We start from the raw sequence: 13,691 nt of genomic DNA, 5'->3' as shown, positions 1-13,691 counted from the left end.
GTCAGAGTCAGGAAGCATGATGGCCCCAGGGGGAGGGGGAGGGCTCACTTTCAGGCTGGCCCTGAAAGTGCCAGTCCTGGTGGGAAGAAAAGGTATTGTTTTCTCACTTGGAATTGGTGGAGGGGAAAATGGTTTGTGACGATGCCACTCCTGAGCCATCTGCTCATCAGTAAACACTGGGCCAGGACCGCAGAGGGGAAAGCAAGGTTTCCTGATACCAGTCCCCCTGGGGCCTCCTGTCACTGCTGCTGGGTTTGGCCTCTCTGTCTCAGGTGGCTGGAACCTGGGGAGTAAGAAGGAGTTTGTGTTCAGGGGACATTTCTTGCCCGCCCTTGAGCACTCCTGTATCAGAATAGAGAAAAGAGAAGTCAGAGGATTGTGATCATCCTAGTGTTTCTTTGCTATTTATGCTTTTTTTTTCCCCCAGTACTGGGGTTTGAACTCATGGCTTTGTGCTTGCTAACGTAGTATTCTACCACTTGAGTCATATCCCCACACTTTTCTCTTCCTTTAGTTATTTTTCAAATAGGGTCTTGTGTTGATACATGGACTGTGATCCTCCTGTTTACACTTCCCACATAGCTGCAATGGCAGGTATGTACCATCATGCCCAGCTTCATTGGTTGAGATGGAATCCCTTGAACTTTTTGACCAGGCTGGTCTTGAACCTTGATCTGCCTGATCTCTGCCTCCTAACTAGTTCGGATTACCACTGTGAATCACTTGTGCTTGCCATGATATCTACTTTTCTTAAAAGTCACACACCAAACACCCTTGACTTCCGTGGGAAGTAATGTCATCTGTGATACACTGAAGCAAGCTTGTCGGTGGGAAACTGTCATGAGCTCAGCCACCTTTTGAAGCTTTGGGTCTGTAAGGAAAGTGTTCAGATCTACCCGTTCTTGTCCATGAGCAGATTAGTGTGTGTGTGTGTGGAGGAGTGAGTGTGTGTGTGTAGGTAGGTACTAGAGATTGAACTTAAGGCCTTTTGCATTCTAGGCAAGGGCTGTACCAGTTGAGCTACACCCTCAGACCGGATGTTTCTTGATAAGCCTTTCTGGTAGAGGGGCCACCCTTTTCAACATTGCTCAGCTTTTTGTCCTTTGTACCTACTGACTCCCTGTGCTCTCTTTCCTCACAGGCTGGTAGAATCCAGGTCTTTCTATACCTCCTATCTGCAGAGGCTCGCTGGGATCACCAGGGAGGCGTCCCCCACCACAGCTCAGCCAGCCGTTACAGACAACGTAGCGCCCACAGTGTGGAAATTGGCAGATCGGTAAGGCCACATCAGTTTTCCATGTCCCGCCCCACTCCCATCCCTCCTCTGGTCACAGACCACACCTTCACTTCCACACTTGCTCGTTCCTATTCTTGTCACAGGTGTATCTGTGTACTGAGTCTAGACATTTCTACTCCTAAGACCAAGGATAACCTTGGACAGCTGTCCGTGTTTACAGGGTCTTGCTATGTGGGAGCACAGAGATTAGTGGGTGGCCTTTCTGGTGTCTGTGCTGGACCCCAGTGTGAAATGTGGGACCCCTGAATAAGTAGCATGTCACATTACCCACCATGATGGAAGGAATGCTGTCCAGTGCCCACACCTCCTAAACTTCACCCTACTCAAGAACAAATAGAAGCTGGGTGTGTTGGTTCACACCTATAGTCCATAATCCCAGCACTCAGGAGGCAGAGGCCAAGGCAGAAGGACTTTAGTTTGAGGCCAGCCTTGGCTACATAGTATGAGACCCTGTCTCAAAACAAAAATAAAACCAAAAACTGGAAGAAAAAAGAACAAATACATTCAGCTCAGAGCAATGATAAGGAGATTGCTCATAAATCATGGGAGAAAGAAATTGAGGTGGGAGCCGGGCGCTGGTGGCTCACGCCTGTAATCCTAGCTACTCAGGAGGCTGAGATCTGATGATCGCGGTTCAAAGCCAGCCCAGGCAAGAGAGACCGTAAGACTCCTACCTCCAATAAACCACCAGAAAACCGGAAGTGGCGCTGTAGCTCAAGTGGTAGAGCGCTCGCCTTGAGCTGAAGAGCTGAGGGACAGTGCCCAGGCCCAGACCAACAAAAAAAAAAAAAGAATTGAGTTGGGAACGATCATTATGATCATCCAGTTTATTATAATTACCTCCAATCCTCGTGGGACTACTATTTTTTTGTGGGAGGCACTTAAGCCATGCCCCTGCCCCTTTGGTTATTTTATTTGGGGGAGCAGTACTCAGGATTGAACTTAAGGCAGGCACTTTCCCACTTAGGCCACTCTTCCACCCTGGCTTTTTGCTATTATTTTAGAAATGGAATCTCCCAGACCTTTCTGCCTGGGCTAGCTTCAAGCTTCAATTCACCAATGTCAGCCTCCTGAGTATCTAAAATTACAGGTATAAGCCACTGCACTTGGCTAAAAGGCTCATTCTTGAGGCATAACACCAAAGTGCAGGGGTAAACTGAGGCCCACAGACACCAGAGTAGGGAACAGAAGGAGATTTTGCCTGAGAGCAGAGCAACTTTGTGGACTGGCCTTGCTGAAGGTAGATAGGACAGAATGATGAGGAGATTTCACAAAGAAAACTGAGGCCCTGGGAGGTAAGCTGATTTGCTTAAGCTCCTGTGGTACTGACTAGAGCTCAGTTCTAGGGAGCAGGGGAAGAGAAGCAGCCAACATTCAAGGCTGTTTCCATCAGAGCCCTGAGCCCCTAGGGGAGCACAAAGGGCAGGAGTTGATGACGCCAAAGGGGGCCCCACCTGAGGCATGAAAGAAATAGAAAGTTTTTGCCCTGCACATCTGCCATCTCAGTCCCCAGCCTTAGTAGATGGTTAAACCCGTGACCTTTCATTTCACACAGGACCAGCATTTCCAGTATTCCTTGTGTGTGTGTATATGTGTGTGTATACATACACATGCTTGTTCTTAGCAGTCTTTAATAACAACAGAATGAAACTTAACCTAACACTAGTGACCTGCTGAGTGAGGAGCGAGTCACAGGATTGATAGGCTGTGGGCCTGGACAGGACAAACCCCCTACTTCCTCCAGGAGCTGCTGGTGGGTGTGCTAAATAAAGCTCTGCTTTATTTAGTCCTCTCAGCAAAGCTGTCTGTGAGCACTGGATTATTCCTATTGTACATACAAGGAATTGGGGCCCACAGAAGTTAAGTTATGCATCCAAGGTGACTCGCCAAACTACTAGCAGAGCCAAGTGCTAACATACAGTACTCTGCACGTGAGAAGTGCCCTTCCTCTTCTCTCCCTTAAGCCCTGAGTGCCTCTCCCCAGCCCTAACCCTGCAGTCAGTGTCCTTTTTTCCTCTTGTTTCTCTCTCGGTCCATCAGCTCCAAGATCTACATGATGGACCTGGAGTCTGCACTACACTATATCCTGCGAGTAGAAGTGGGCAAGTTCTCCATCCTGGAAGGGCAGCGCCTGATAGCCCTGAAAAATTTTGTGGCAGTTTTGGCCAAGGTGAGTATTAAGACCATAGCGTTGTCATTGCAATTTCACACAGGATGGGTGTGCTTCCTGGAAGCCTCATACTATACCAGCTCCACTTACCTGGAACACGGCCTCTGGCTGGACACTTAGATCCACAGTTGTTCCCATCTGCCATGGACTGGTTCCCTCCTCCTGCAGCCCTGGGGGGTGCCAGTCCATACTGCTAAGCATAAACCCCCTGTGCAGGAGGGTGGGTTAGACACAGGGCCAGAACCCCTGACATCTGGACATCTTCCCAGCTGGTTCCTGGCCATCACTCTGCTCTCCTGACTGAGTTCACCCATCCCAGACTATGGCTTCTCACTCCCTGTCATGGTCATTGGAGAAGCAGGACCCTGGAGACCACAGTGAAGAGGACACTCTTCTGAAACTTCTGTCTCCCCTCCCAATCTGATCCTGATCCCTGGCCCAACCCTGCCTGCCTTACTTCTTGGTCTTTCCTGAGAAAGGCTGCTCTTTGGAATGGAGCTCCTACTTTTGAGGAGCTGGCATTTGTCAGGAGTTGATTCTCTTACTACTCTACAAGGTGACAAGTAGAGTCCCATTTAAGGGGCCCAGATGGCTGTCTAGGGGCACACATTACTTGCCTTAGGTCTTCTAGAAGAATTGGACCACAGAGCCTGTGCTTTTTTTTTTTTTTCCTTTGTTGTGAGTCTTGGGGCCTGAACTTGGCCCATGCACTATCCTTGAGCTTTATTCCACTCAAGGCTAGTATTCTACCATTTTGAGCCCCAGTGCCACTTCCAATTTTCTGGTGGTTAATTGGATATAAGCGTCTCATGGATTTTCCTGCCTGAGCTGGCTTCACATTGTGATCCTCAGATCTCAGCCTCCTGAGTAGCTAAGAATACATTTGTGAGCCACCAGCGCTCCGCAGAACCTGTGCTTTTTTTTTAATCTTTGCCACAGCCCTTCTCTGAGTGGGGATCTGGCTACCTCTCCCTTGCCACCCTCCTCCTGTACCAGAGCCACTGGCCACACCCGGCAGGCAGAGGCTGCTGCTGAGTGCTACAGGGTCAGCTGCAGGTGGGCTGCAGTGGTCCCCTGGGGGCTGCCTGTACAGTCGGCTTCCCTCTATGTGCCCTTCTCAGCAAGGCTGGTCTCCAGAAACTTTCTGCATCTGTCCTATGTCTCGACTCTACCCAGTCCTACCCTTCCTGGCCCTCTCAGTTTTGACTGTGTCTAAATACCCCCTGGGAGAGAAGTTGCAGTCTTCTTCTCCTCTTGGAAGTGTTGACGGATAAGCTGCTGACGGGATGAAGACCTCCTTTCCTCTGAGGCCTGGGAGTGGTGAGGCCTTGGAAACCCAAGGGAAAATAAGTCCAGAGCAAGTCCTTGCTATCTCCCTGCCAGCATGCTTTCCCAGCAGGGCTCAGGAGACGAGGACACATGCTGTACTGGGTGAGCGGCCGCCCCGCACAGTGGTTTCTGTGTGCTACTTGTAGCTCTCGGCTGTATGCAAGCTTGGATTTGGGGTGAGGTTGTTTTTGCTCCCCCTCATGGGGCTATGTGCATCCCATATGAGGGGCGAAACCCAGAAAGTGCTTGTGTTGGGGAGGGGTCGAAGCAGCACCCTCTGTGTTGTGCTCAGTGCCACCTGCAGCAAGGGCTGCAACAAGGTGGCCTCCACCAGGCCGAGGCCCTTTAAAAGGACAGGGGGAGGCCAGCCAGGGCCAACCCTCAGCGGAATAAATGGGATAGCGGAATAGTCAGGATGCTGGGGCCCCTCTGGCTGACCTTTGCCAGCCCATCACCCAGTATTCTGACCCTACCCTTGCTGGGGTAGTTTCTCCCTAGAGGGTGATAAGATTCTCACCCACCTCACCCTCGCTCTTTACCACTAGAGGGCTCCTTGCGGGCTGGGCCTGCTCACTCTGCCAGTCCAGCCTCATGTGAGCAGCTGGAAAGACTGACCACTAGGTGGCGTGTAGTCACCAGAGTTTCCCCCGACTTCCAGCCATCCAGAGCCCTAGAATATATTGTTCCTTCTGACAGGATGGCCTTAGAAGGCCTAAGGTGCCAGCTCAGGACCACAGGAGAAAGTCAGTGAGAAATGCTGACTTTAAGCTGTAAATCTGTATGTGAGCTAACAGGGAAGGAGGAAACTGAAGCTCAATTCTAGAAAGCACTTGGCACTCTGGGGGAGTGGGTCCAGGCTCTGAGGTTTGATAAAAATATTTAATGAGCCTGGCACCAGAGGCTCACGCCTGTAATCCTAGCTACTCAGGAGGCTGAGATCTGAGGATCATAATTCGAAGCCAACCCTGGCAGAAAGACTCTCTGTGATACTCTTATCTCCAGTTAACCGCTCGAAAAACAGAAGTGGAGGTGTGGCTCAAATGGTAGAACGTTAGCCTTTAGCACAGAGGGGCTCGGGGATAGCACCCAGGCTCTGAGTATAAGCCCCACAACTGACAAAAAAAAGGGGAAAAAAAAGGCTTTTTCAGAGGACTGGATCTGGTAGCCTGCTTTCCCTATTCAGTCATTTTTATATCTCCAGGATCCTTCTTCTCTCAAACATTTGTGTGTGTGTGTGTGTATGTGCACACACACATGTGTGCACACATGTGTGTGTGAGCATGCCCCTTTATTTCTGGCTTTGTTTTCTGGCTAATTGGAGAGAATCATCTTATGGACTTTTTTTCTTTTTTGTTTTGGTCTTAAACTCAGGGCCTTGGCACTGTCCCTGAGCTTTTTTGCTTAAGGTTAGCAATCTACTATATAGGCCACAGCTCCACTTCCAGCTTTTTGGTGCTTAATTGGAGATAAGAGTCTCATGGACCTTGCTGCCTGGGCTGGCTTTAAACCTTGTTTCTCAGATCTCTTCTCCTGAGTAGCTAGGATTACAGGTCTGACTCACCAGTCCTTAACTCAATGTTTTTTGTTTTTGTTTTTAAACTGTGCCAACTTTTCAGCTTGAACTCAGAGCCTTTTTTTTTTTCTTCAAGGCTAATGCTCTTCTACTTGAGCCACAGCTCCACTTCTGACTGTTTGGTGCTAATTGGAAATAAGAGTCTTATAGACATTACTACCTAGGCTGGCTTTGAACTTCGATCTTCAGATCTCAGCCTCCTGAATAGCTAAGGTTATAGGGGTGAGCAGTGGTACCCAACTTTTCAAAACAGTTTTTTTTTCTCCTTTCTCTGTAATTTTCTCAGGGTCACTATCCTCCTCCATTGCCTCTTCATGGTTGTAACTTCCCTGCTCTGTTGCTACGCCCTCTTCCTCCCCACCCCCACTCCTACCCATGTGCATTTGCGCATGCACACATGTGCACATGCACATATATCCTCCTCCCTGGAGTCCTTGTGGTTTTAAAGTGCTGATACTAATCAGATTTGAGTTGACTTATTGTCAAAGTAGCTTTTCATGTTCCTCTGAGACTGTTAGGGTTACCATCAAGATTTGGATGTTGGCTGTAAGCCCCTTAGCCGGCCTGGCCCTCCTGGTAGTCCATGAATACAAATGCAAGGCCTTTTCCAGCTAGCCAGCTGCTCCCATCAGAAGACTACATGAAGAGCAGCCCTGGGGGATGGCCGGGAGGCAGGCCTTCCTCTAAGTGGTGGCATGTGATGGTCCAGGTTAGCACGAGAGCTTAGTCTTAAGGGAAGAAACCTTTGGGGCACTACCCGCACTTAGTCTCCTCCTCCCCCTACCCTTTCCCCTTGGCTTACCAGATTCCAAGAGCAAAGGCCGTGAGAAGCTCACAGCTGTGCCTTAGGCAGTATATTTTCTTTTTTCTTTCTTTTTTTTTTGGGGGGGGGTCCGGTCGTGGGGCCTGAACTCTGGGCCTGGGCGCTGTCCCTCAGCTCTTCAGCTCAAAGCTAGCACTCTACCACTTGAGCCACAGCACCACTTCCGGCTTTTTTTCTTTTTGCTTATGTGGTGCTGAGGAATCGAACCCAGGGCCTCATGCATGCAAGGCAAGCGCTCTACCACTGAGCCACTTTCCCAGCCCCAGGCAGAATATTTTTCTAGTGGTTTTGGAACATTCTAGAGAACTTGCCTTGGACCACCCTTGCTCCTGTTCTCTGTAGGATGCTGAGAGGGCAGAATTGCTTTTCACTCTTCAACTTCCTCTTGTTCCTTCCCACAGTACTTTCCTGGCCAGCCTCTGGTCCAGAACTTTCTGCACTCTGTAAGTGATTGGTTTATGAAGCAGCAGAGAAGGAAAATTCCCTACAATTTCTTTAAAATTGCTCTGGACAGCAGGAGAGAGGTGAGTCCGGGAGACAGATGAAGATCTCACCATCTTAACATTTAAGGGAATGGAAGGGGTTAACGCTGTAATCTCCAGCCTCCTTCAAGTTGCATTTGGGAAGCAGAGAGCTCATTCCATTAATAGTTACTAAACTGCTACTAAGCTCTGTGTGCATATCACTTTTTTAAATTTTGTGTGAGTCATGGGGCTTGAACTCAGGGCATGGGCACTGTCCCTGAGCTTTTGCTCTCAATGCTGGTACTCTACCACTTTGAGCCAGCGTACCACTTTTATCCTCATAAATGAACAGCAGCTAGATACTATCCTCATTTAGTAGATGAAGAAACTGAGGGTAGGAGAGGTTAACTAACAGATCTGTGAGCATATAGTCCTGTTTGTACAAATTTCTTTAAGTGTATAGACTTGTTCTCACACATCTACTCATCTGTTCAAAGCTTGAAAGTCTTTAGAGACCAGCCCCTCATTTCACAGGAGGTGAGGTTAGAATGAGGCGTCCTGTTGACCCCTTGGTGGATGATGCTTTGGGAAGTTAGGCTGAGCCCTAAGGTTGCAGGGCTGTGAGTTGACTGTGGCATCTCCGGGCAACTTCTCTCATCACTTCCTTTCCCACAACTGTTTCCCTTCTGTTGTGCACTTACTCTCCCGTGTGTCCTTTAGGACTCCGTTCTTCCTGAGAAGGTGCACTGGGTTGGCTGCCAGGGCAGCCAACCACATCTCCGAGGCTTTCCTTGCTCGCTGTGGGTCCTCTTCCACACCCTCACTGTGCAGGCAAGTCAGCAGAGTGCAGACCACTCACGTGAGCCAGGTAAGTCCCGCTGGTTTCACCGACCACCATCATGACCATGCAACATGGGCAAGATGGCTCCCTGCCGCATACATTTAGGGATGGGTGAGACAGCACAGGCTGGAGGCTCAGATGACAGACGTTAGCGCTCTCACAGTTCCGGAACCTTGAAACCCAAGATGGAAGCGTGGCGGGGTTGGTCCCTGAGTAAAGGACCACATTTACTTACTCTGGCTCTTCACCAAGTCTTGCCTCTGTCCAAACTTTCTCCTTGATGAGGAAACCAGTCATGGTTACTTTTAAGGCCCTGTCCCAAAGATAGCCATCTTCTGAGGTACTGAGAGTTAGGTCTTGAGCATGGGCATTTTGAAGGGACACAAATCAGCCCATAAAATAGGCCAAGGCCACCAGATGCAGAGAACCAGCACTGTGGCTGGTCCTGGTGGGGAGGGAAGTGAAGCTAGAGAGAAGGCAGGTAGAAGAGGCGGAGGCACACTAGCCCGAGGGCCTTGCTGAGGGATGGGTATACATCTCACATTTGTGTTATGAGAAACGCCTTGTTTCACAGAGGAGTAAAGCAAGTGATTATTTAGAAAGGCTGCTGGGTAGAGGGTGGTCTTCTTCGGGTAAGGAGAGGCAGGAAAGCCAATCAGGAAGCTGGAGAAATAGTTCAGAAGTGATAGAAGTGAGCCTATGGAGGAAGTGGTCAGGAGGACCGGGGTTTAGGAATTTGGGAGGAAAAAAGGTCACCTCTAAGATGACCCCTGAGAGGGAGCCGTTGGCCTGGGGACACAAGGCCCTCGTCACAGGGTGATGAGGAGGATGTGAGGCATTTGTGCAGGCGTGGCCGCAGCAGAGCTGGGAAGGGCAGGCTGACCTGTGGAGGGGATGAAGGTAGAGCCTGCGGGCCGGGCAGCCTGTAGGGTCTCTGTGACAGTGGCTCCTCCCCTTGTAGCCAATGGCCAGGAGGTCCTCCAAGCCATCCGGAACTACGTGCGCTACTTCTTCGGCTGCCGAGAGTGCGCGGGCCACTTTGAGCAAATGGCTGCCGCCTCTATGCACAAGGTGGGAAGTCCGAATGATGCGGTTCTCTGGCTCTGGACGAGCCACAACAAGGTCAATGCTCGCCTCGCAGGTAAAGGAATGCGTCCGGCGTAGTTCCAGAACTTGTCCAGTGCCCCAGTCTACCTGTCCCCCGCTCCTCCCCACGGCCTGCCCTGTCCAGCCTACCCCACAGGGAGAGGGGTCCACCTGTGGAATTGCAACAGCTGGGAACTCTCGTCCCTTTAGTCAACACAAGTAAAATCTCAGAAAAATGTGAGGGGGGAGAAAAGGGCCAACACCGTAGACCCGCCGGCCTGCAGTGCAGTTCGTTCCGTGTCTTCCTACTCCTGCCATGGCAGGTTCTGGGATGCAAAGTCAGCTTTCCCCTGCACAAGTTCCTGCAGCCAGCGGGCCGGGTGGGGTGGAGTGCAGGCCTGCAGTGCCAGGCTCTGGGCAAGTTCTATGTATCTCTTGGAGGAGGGAGGTCTGAGTTCCTTCACAGACCTGGAGAGCCCCAGCCAGGCTGTGTGTGCTTCCCTCTCCAGGTGCCCCCAGTGAAGACCCCCAGTTTCCCAAGATACAGTGGCCACCGCGTGAACTCTGCTCTACCTGCCACAATGAGCTCAATGGGGCGCCGGTGTGGGACGTGGACGCCACCCTCGGCTTCCTCAAGGACCACTTCTCCTCGAGAAACATCGTCCTGGACTCCCCTACAGCTGGGCTGGCCCACCAGAGGGGTGTGCAGAGCTTTACCAATACCCCGAAGCTGGTGATGGGCGCGTGGAAACTGCCGACCAGAATTTCAGCTCTGGGCCTTCAGCAGGCTGGTACCGCAGGGTCCCCCAGACCTGAGGCAAGTGGCCCCCAGGATCTGTACCCAAGCCTCGGAATGACTAGACCTGTGCCAGGGCAGGGGAAGGCTGAGCATGTGAGAGAGCTTCAGAGGGACGTAGCCGAGCAGCTCCAGGGCCAGCGACACTTGAGCAAGCGAGACACAGGGGCCCTATTGCTTGCTGAGTCCTGGGCTGAGGTGAGCCACCTCCAAGGCCCGCTAGGGGGCCATGGCTCCAAGCAGCTGGCTAGCAGACCTGGGGGGGAGCCAGCGGTGCGGGGCCAAGGCCATTGGCTACGAGTGCTGGGAGGGGGCTTCTCCCACCTGGATGTCAGCCTTTGTGTGGGGCTCTATTCCCTGTCCTTCATGGGCCTGTTGGCTGTGTACACCTATTTCCGGGCCAGGATGAGGGCCCTAAAAGGCCATGCTGGTCACCCTGTGGCTTGAACTGTCCAACTTGGAAGAGGGTGGGGAAGGGAGCTGCTGTCCGTGGGGCTCTTCCAGCCCCTTGCCTCGCCTCCACCCTTTCCCCCTTATCCAGCCTAGCAGAGTGAGAAGACCAGGAAAGCCAGTTGCTCTAGTGAACCCTTGATTGTGCCAGGAAGGAGAGTCCCATAGACAAAAGACCAGTATTTGGACCAGCAGTTGAGGGGAACAGGGGAGAATTGGGCCCTGGTCTCTCAGCACCAAATTCCTGTTTTTCAGCTTATCTGAAGTCCTGCCCCATTCTTGCCGAAGCCTCCGTCTGGCCTGATTAGTCTTGGCTCTAAATTGGAGCACGCAAGCTCAGAATTCCCAAGGCTTCTTACCCAGAGAAGGATCCCAGGCTGGGTGGGCTTCAGTGACCCTCCTCTCTACATCCCAGGGCTCCGCCTGTCCCTGGCTCCTTTTGGTCATGAGGTGGTCTTTGAAGAGGAAGAGTCACTTCTGGCCTGCCTAACCTCCCTCTCAGACCTGTGTGGGGTTTGGCTTTAGGGAGAAGGGGGGTTCTGGAATCTTCTGGAAATCATTTTCATCTCCTGGATGAGGTTAAGGTGAAAGTTTCTGCTGCACTAGTGTCTTGGGTGGGTGTGGACTTGCCCGGATGGCAGTCGCCGGGCTGTGGGTTTGGCTTGCTTGGCGGGTGAAGGGGCGGAGTGTGGGAAGCATGCTGGGCTGGGCCGTGCCATGGCTGTGGGCTCAACCGGAAGGGGTACAGTGAGAAGGATGTGCTTTGCCTTCTCCCCACGGGGCTCCTTCCTCTGAGCTGGGTCTTCTGGCTTTTGTTTTGCTCTCCTAAATCAGTGCTAGGACGTGGAGGGTGCGGGTGGATGGCAGTCAGGAGTGTCCTCTCGCTCGAGATTCCATTTCCGGGAGAGGCCCTGGGTCTAAGGGGCAGACAACGCTGTATATGTGCTTGGTTCCACCCTGTCCCCACTAGGGAGGGACGTGGAATAAATTATTTTTGTTAAGGCAAGCACCTGTGTGTTCTTTAACTGGTTCCTTGGAAACCTAGTGTCAAGGTTTGGACACAGCATGCAGCATCCAGCCTCCCCTAGGTGGGAACTTCCGGTCCCCTCCCCACTGCCCCACAGGGCTCTGCCCCAGCCTTCAGTTTCTATATGCAATGGCCACTGACTTTGTGATATGTGGCCTTGCCACCCAGCTCTCCCCATCTCCCCAGGACTCCTGCCTGAGCCTGTCTGGAGAAGCCATCTGCACCTTCAGGCCTCTGTTCTTCCAGGATGAAGGGCTTGTGGGCCCTAGCAGGCCTGGCTACTGCTCAGCAGGAAGTCACCCGGATTAGAGTGCTTGCCCCTAATCCAGCCTGCTGGGGTTTACAGGGATAAGAGCAGCTGATAATGAACCTCATTAAGGGGGGCAGGAGCCTCAATCCGATTTGGGGTTTTCTCTGACATCTTCACTCAAGTCAGATGGCCTCAGCACTGGGTGGAGCTGGTTGAATGCTAAGGACACCCCTTGTATTTGGACAGCTGGGGTGGGGGGATGGGGAAAGCAGCCACCCCCCCCCAATCAATCCTTGCTGGTGCTGGTATCATTTGACCTGTTTAGCTTCTGGGACAGTTTCCTTCTCTGTGCCTCAATCTAAGCCACCCGCCTGCTCCCTCCATCCTCCTGGGCAGCATGTGCTTGCTGGGTGGACCCTGGCTGAGTCTGAGAGGCTGCTGGGCCAGCACATCCAGCAAGCAGGCCTGAGGGTCCTGGGCCAATGCTCAAGGCCCCCCAGCCAAGACCACTGAGGTATCTGCTCCCCACCACCTGGTTTCTTCAAGTGCAGATGAGTCATGTCAGCAACTCCTATAGGCTTCAGTGACCATCTTTTCTAGTACAAGACCTGGGTGTTTAGGATTGGAGCTCAGCTAGAACTGCTGTCTTGGGCTGCTCTGGTTCAATAGGGTCTACCCACGGGGCCAAGATGGAGCAAGGTCTTATTCAGGGACCTTCTTAGTGTAGGCCGTCCCCCCAGCACAGCAGGCCTCATTTTGCCCTGTCCCAGGCCCTCTGATTGATAGGCAGGGTGGGCCTCCTCTGCAGGACTGCTGCCTTTCACCTTGATTTCCCCAGGGCTCTGGCCCTCAGCTTTGATAAGCCAGCCTGCCCACAGCTGGTCCCTTCCCCCACCAGGCTGCCAGGCTGGGAGTGGGGGCTTGCTGCGCCTTGCAGTCCTTCCTATGTTGTTTCTCTGGCCCTTGGAAGGCTCTTGTGTCAAAAGAGAGTCTGAAGAGGAGGCTGTACTTGTTTTTTCTTTTTTCTGGAGCTGGAAAGAAAGTCCTGTTTGTGTGTGGCATGTTACCTCCTAAGGATTCAGGAGGTGACAGCTAAGCTGGACTATGAAAAATGACTAGGCATCAGCAAGGAAAATAAGGAGAGAGATGCATCACAGGCAGAGGAGAAAGCATGCACTCAGTCCAATGAAGCAAACTAGTGAACATGAGAATTCCTAAGCAAATAAATGGGTTAGTGTGCAAGATAACCTTGAGGCTGCCTTGGGTTAGAAGCTGAAGAAAACACAGGAGACATGTTCCCTGATGTCTGGAACTGAGTTTGACCAATAAAGACAGACCAAACAAACCAACAACCAAAAAATGAGATCAAAGGTACAGATAGAGGTGAGTGTGTCTTGAGGATAGACACCAGCAAAGAGAGGATCCAAAGGCTTATCCAGACCCAGGATTCAAAGCCACAAAGTGTGGGGTGGAGAGCCCATTCCCTATTCCCTACCCCAGGAGGTCGGACAGCCTTGGCATATGGTGGGAGAGCCCAGGGGCAGCCCACCCAAGAGGGCCCAGAGGAAGCTCTTAAGTCTGGGTT

General features: G+C 51.9%; 1 protein-coding gene across 2 annotated transcripts in view; it reads left to right on the top strand.

Annotated features, from left to right (window-relative positions):
* Positions 1-11,835, top strand: part of Qsox1 (quiescin Q6 sulfhydryl oxidase 1) — a 34,848-nt gene extending 23,013 nt beyond the window's left edge. The window contains exons 7-13 of one of the 2 annotated variants that reach the window (XM_013015767.1): positions 1,142-1,276; positions 3,338-3,467; positions 7,594-7,716; positions 8,377-8,524; positions 9,459-9,638; positions 10,093-10,400; positions 11,085-11,835. In XM_013015767.1, coding sequence (XP_012871221.1) covers positions 1,142-1,276; positions 3,338-3,467; positions 7,594-7,716; positions 8,377-8,524; positions 9,459-9,638; positions 10,093-10,400; positions 11,085-11,093 — 1,033 coding nt within the window. In that variant the 3' untranslated portion in view covers positions 11,094-11,835. Of the gene's footprint in view, positions 1-1,141; positions 1,277-3,337; positions 3,468-7,593; positions 7,717-8,376; positions 8,525-9,458; positions 9,639-10,092 lie in introns of both variants that reach the window. The other variant, XM_013015766.1, reaches the window with a different exon arrangement.
* Positions 11,836-13,691: the final 1,856 nt, after the last annotated feature.

The sequence above is a fragment of the Dipodomys ordii genome, unplaced genomic scaffold (genome assembly GCF_000151885.1).
Source record: "Dipodomys ordii isolate 6190 unplaced genomic scaffold, Dord_2.0 Scaffold27, whole genome shotgun sequence".
Taxonomy (NCBI): Eukaryota; Metazoa; Chordata; class Mammalia; order Rodentia; family Heteromyidae; genus Dipodomys; species Dipodomys ordii.
Note: the sequence above shows the minus strand (reverse complement) of the source record. Positions and strands in the feature narration are given on the sequence as shown.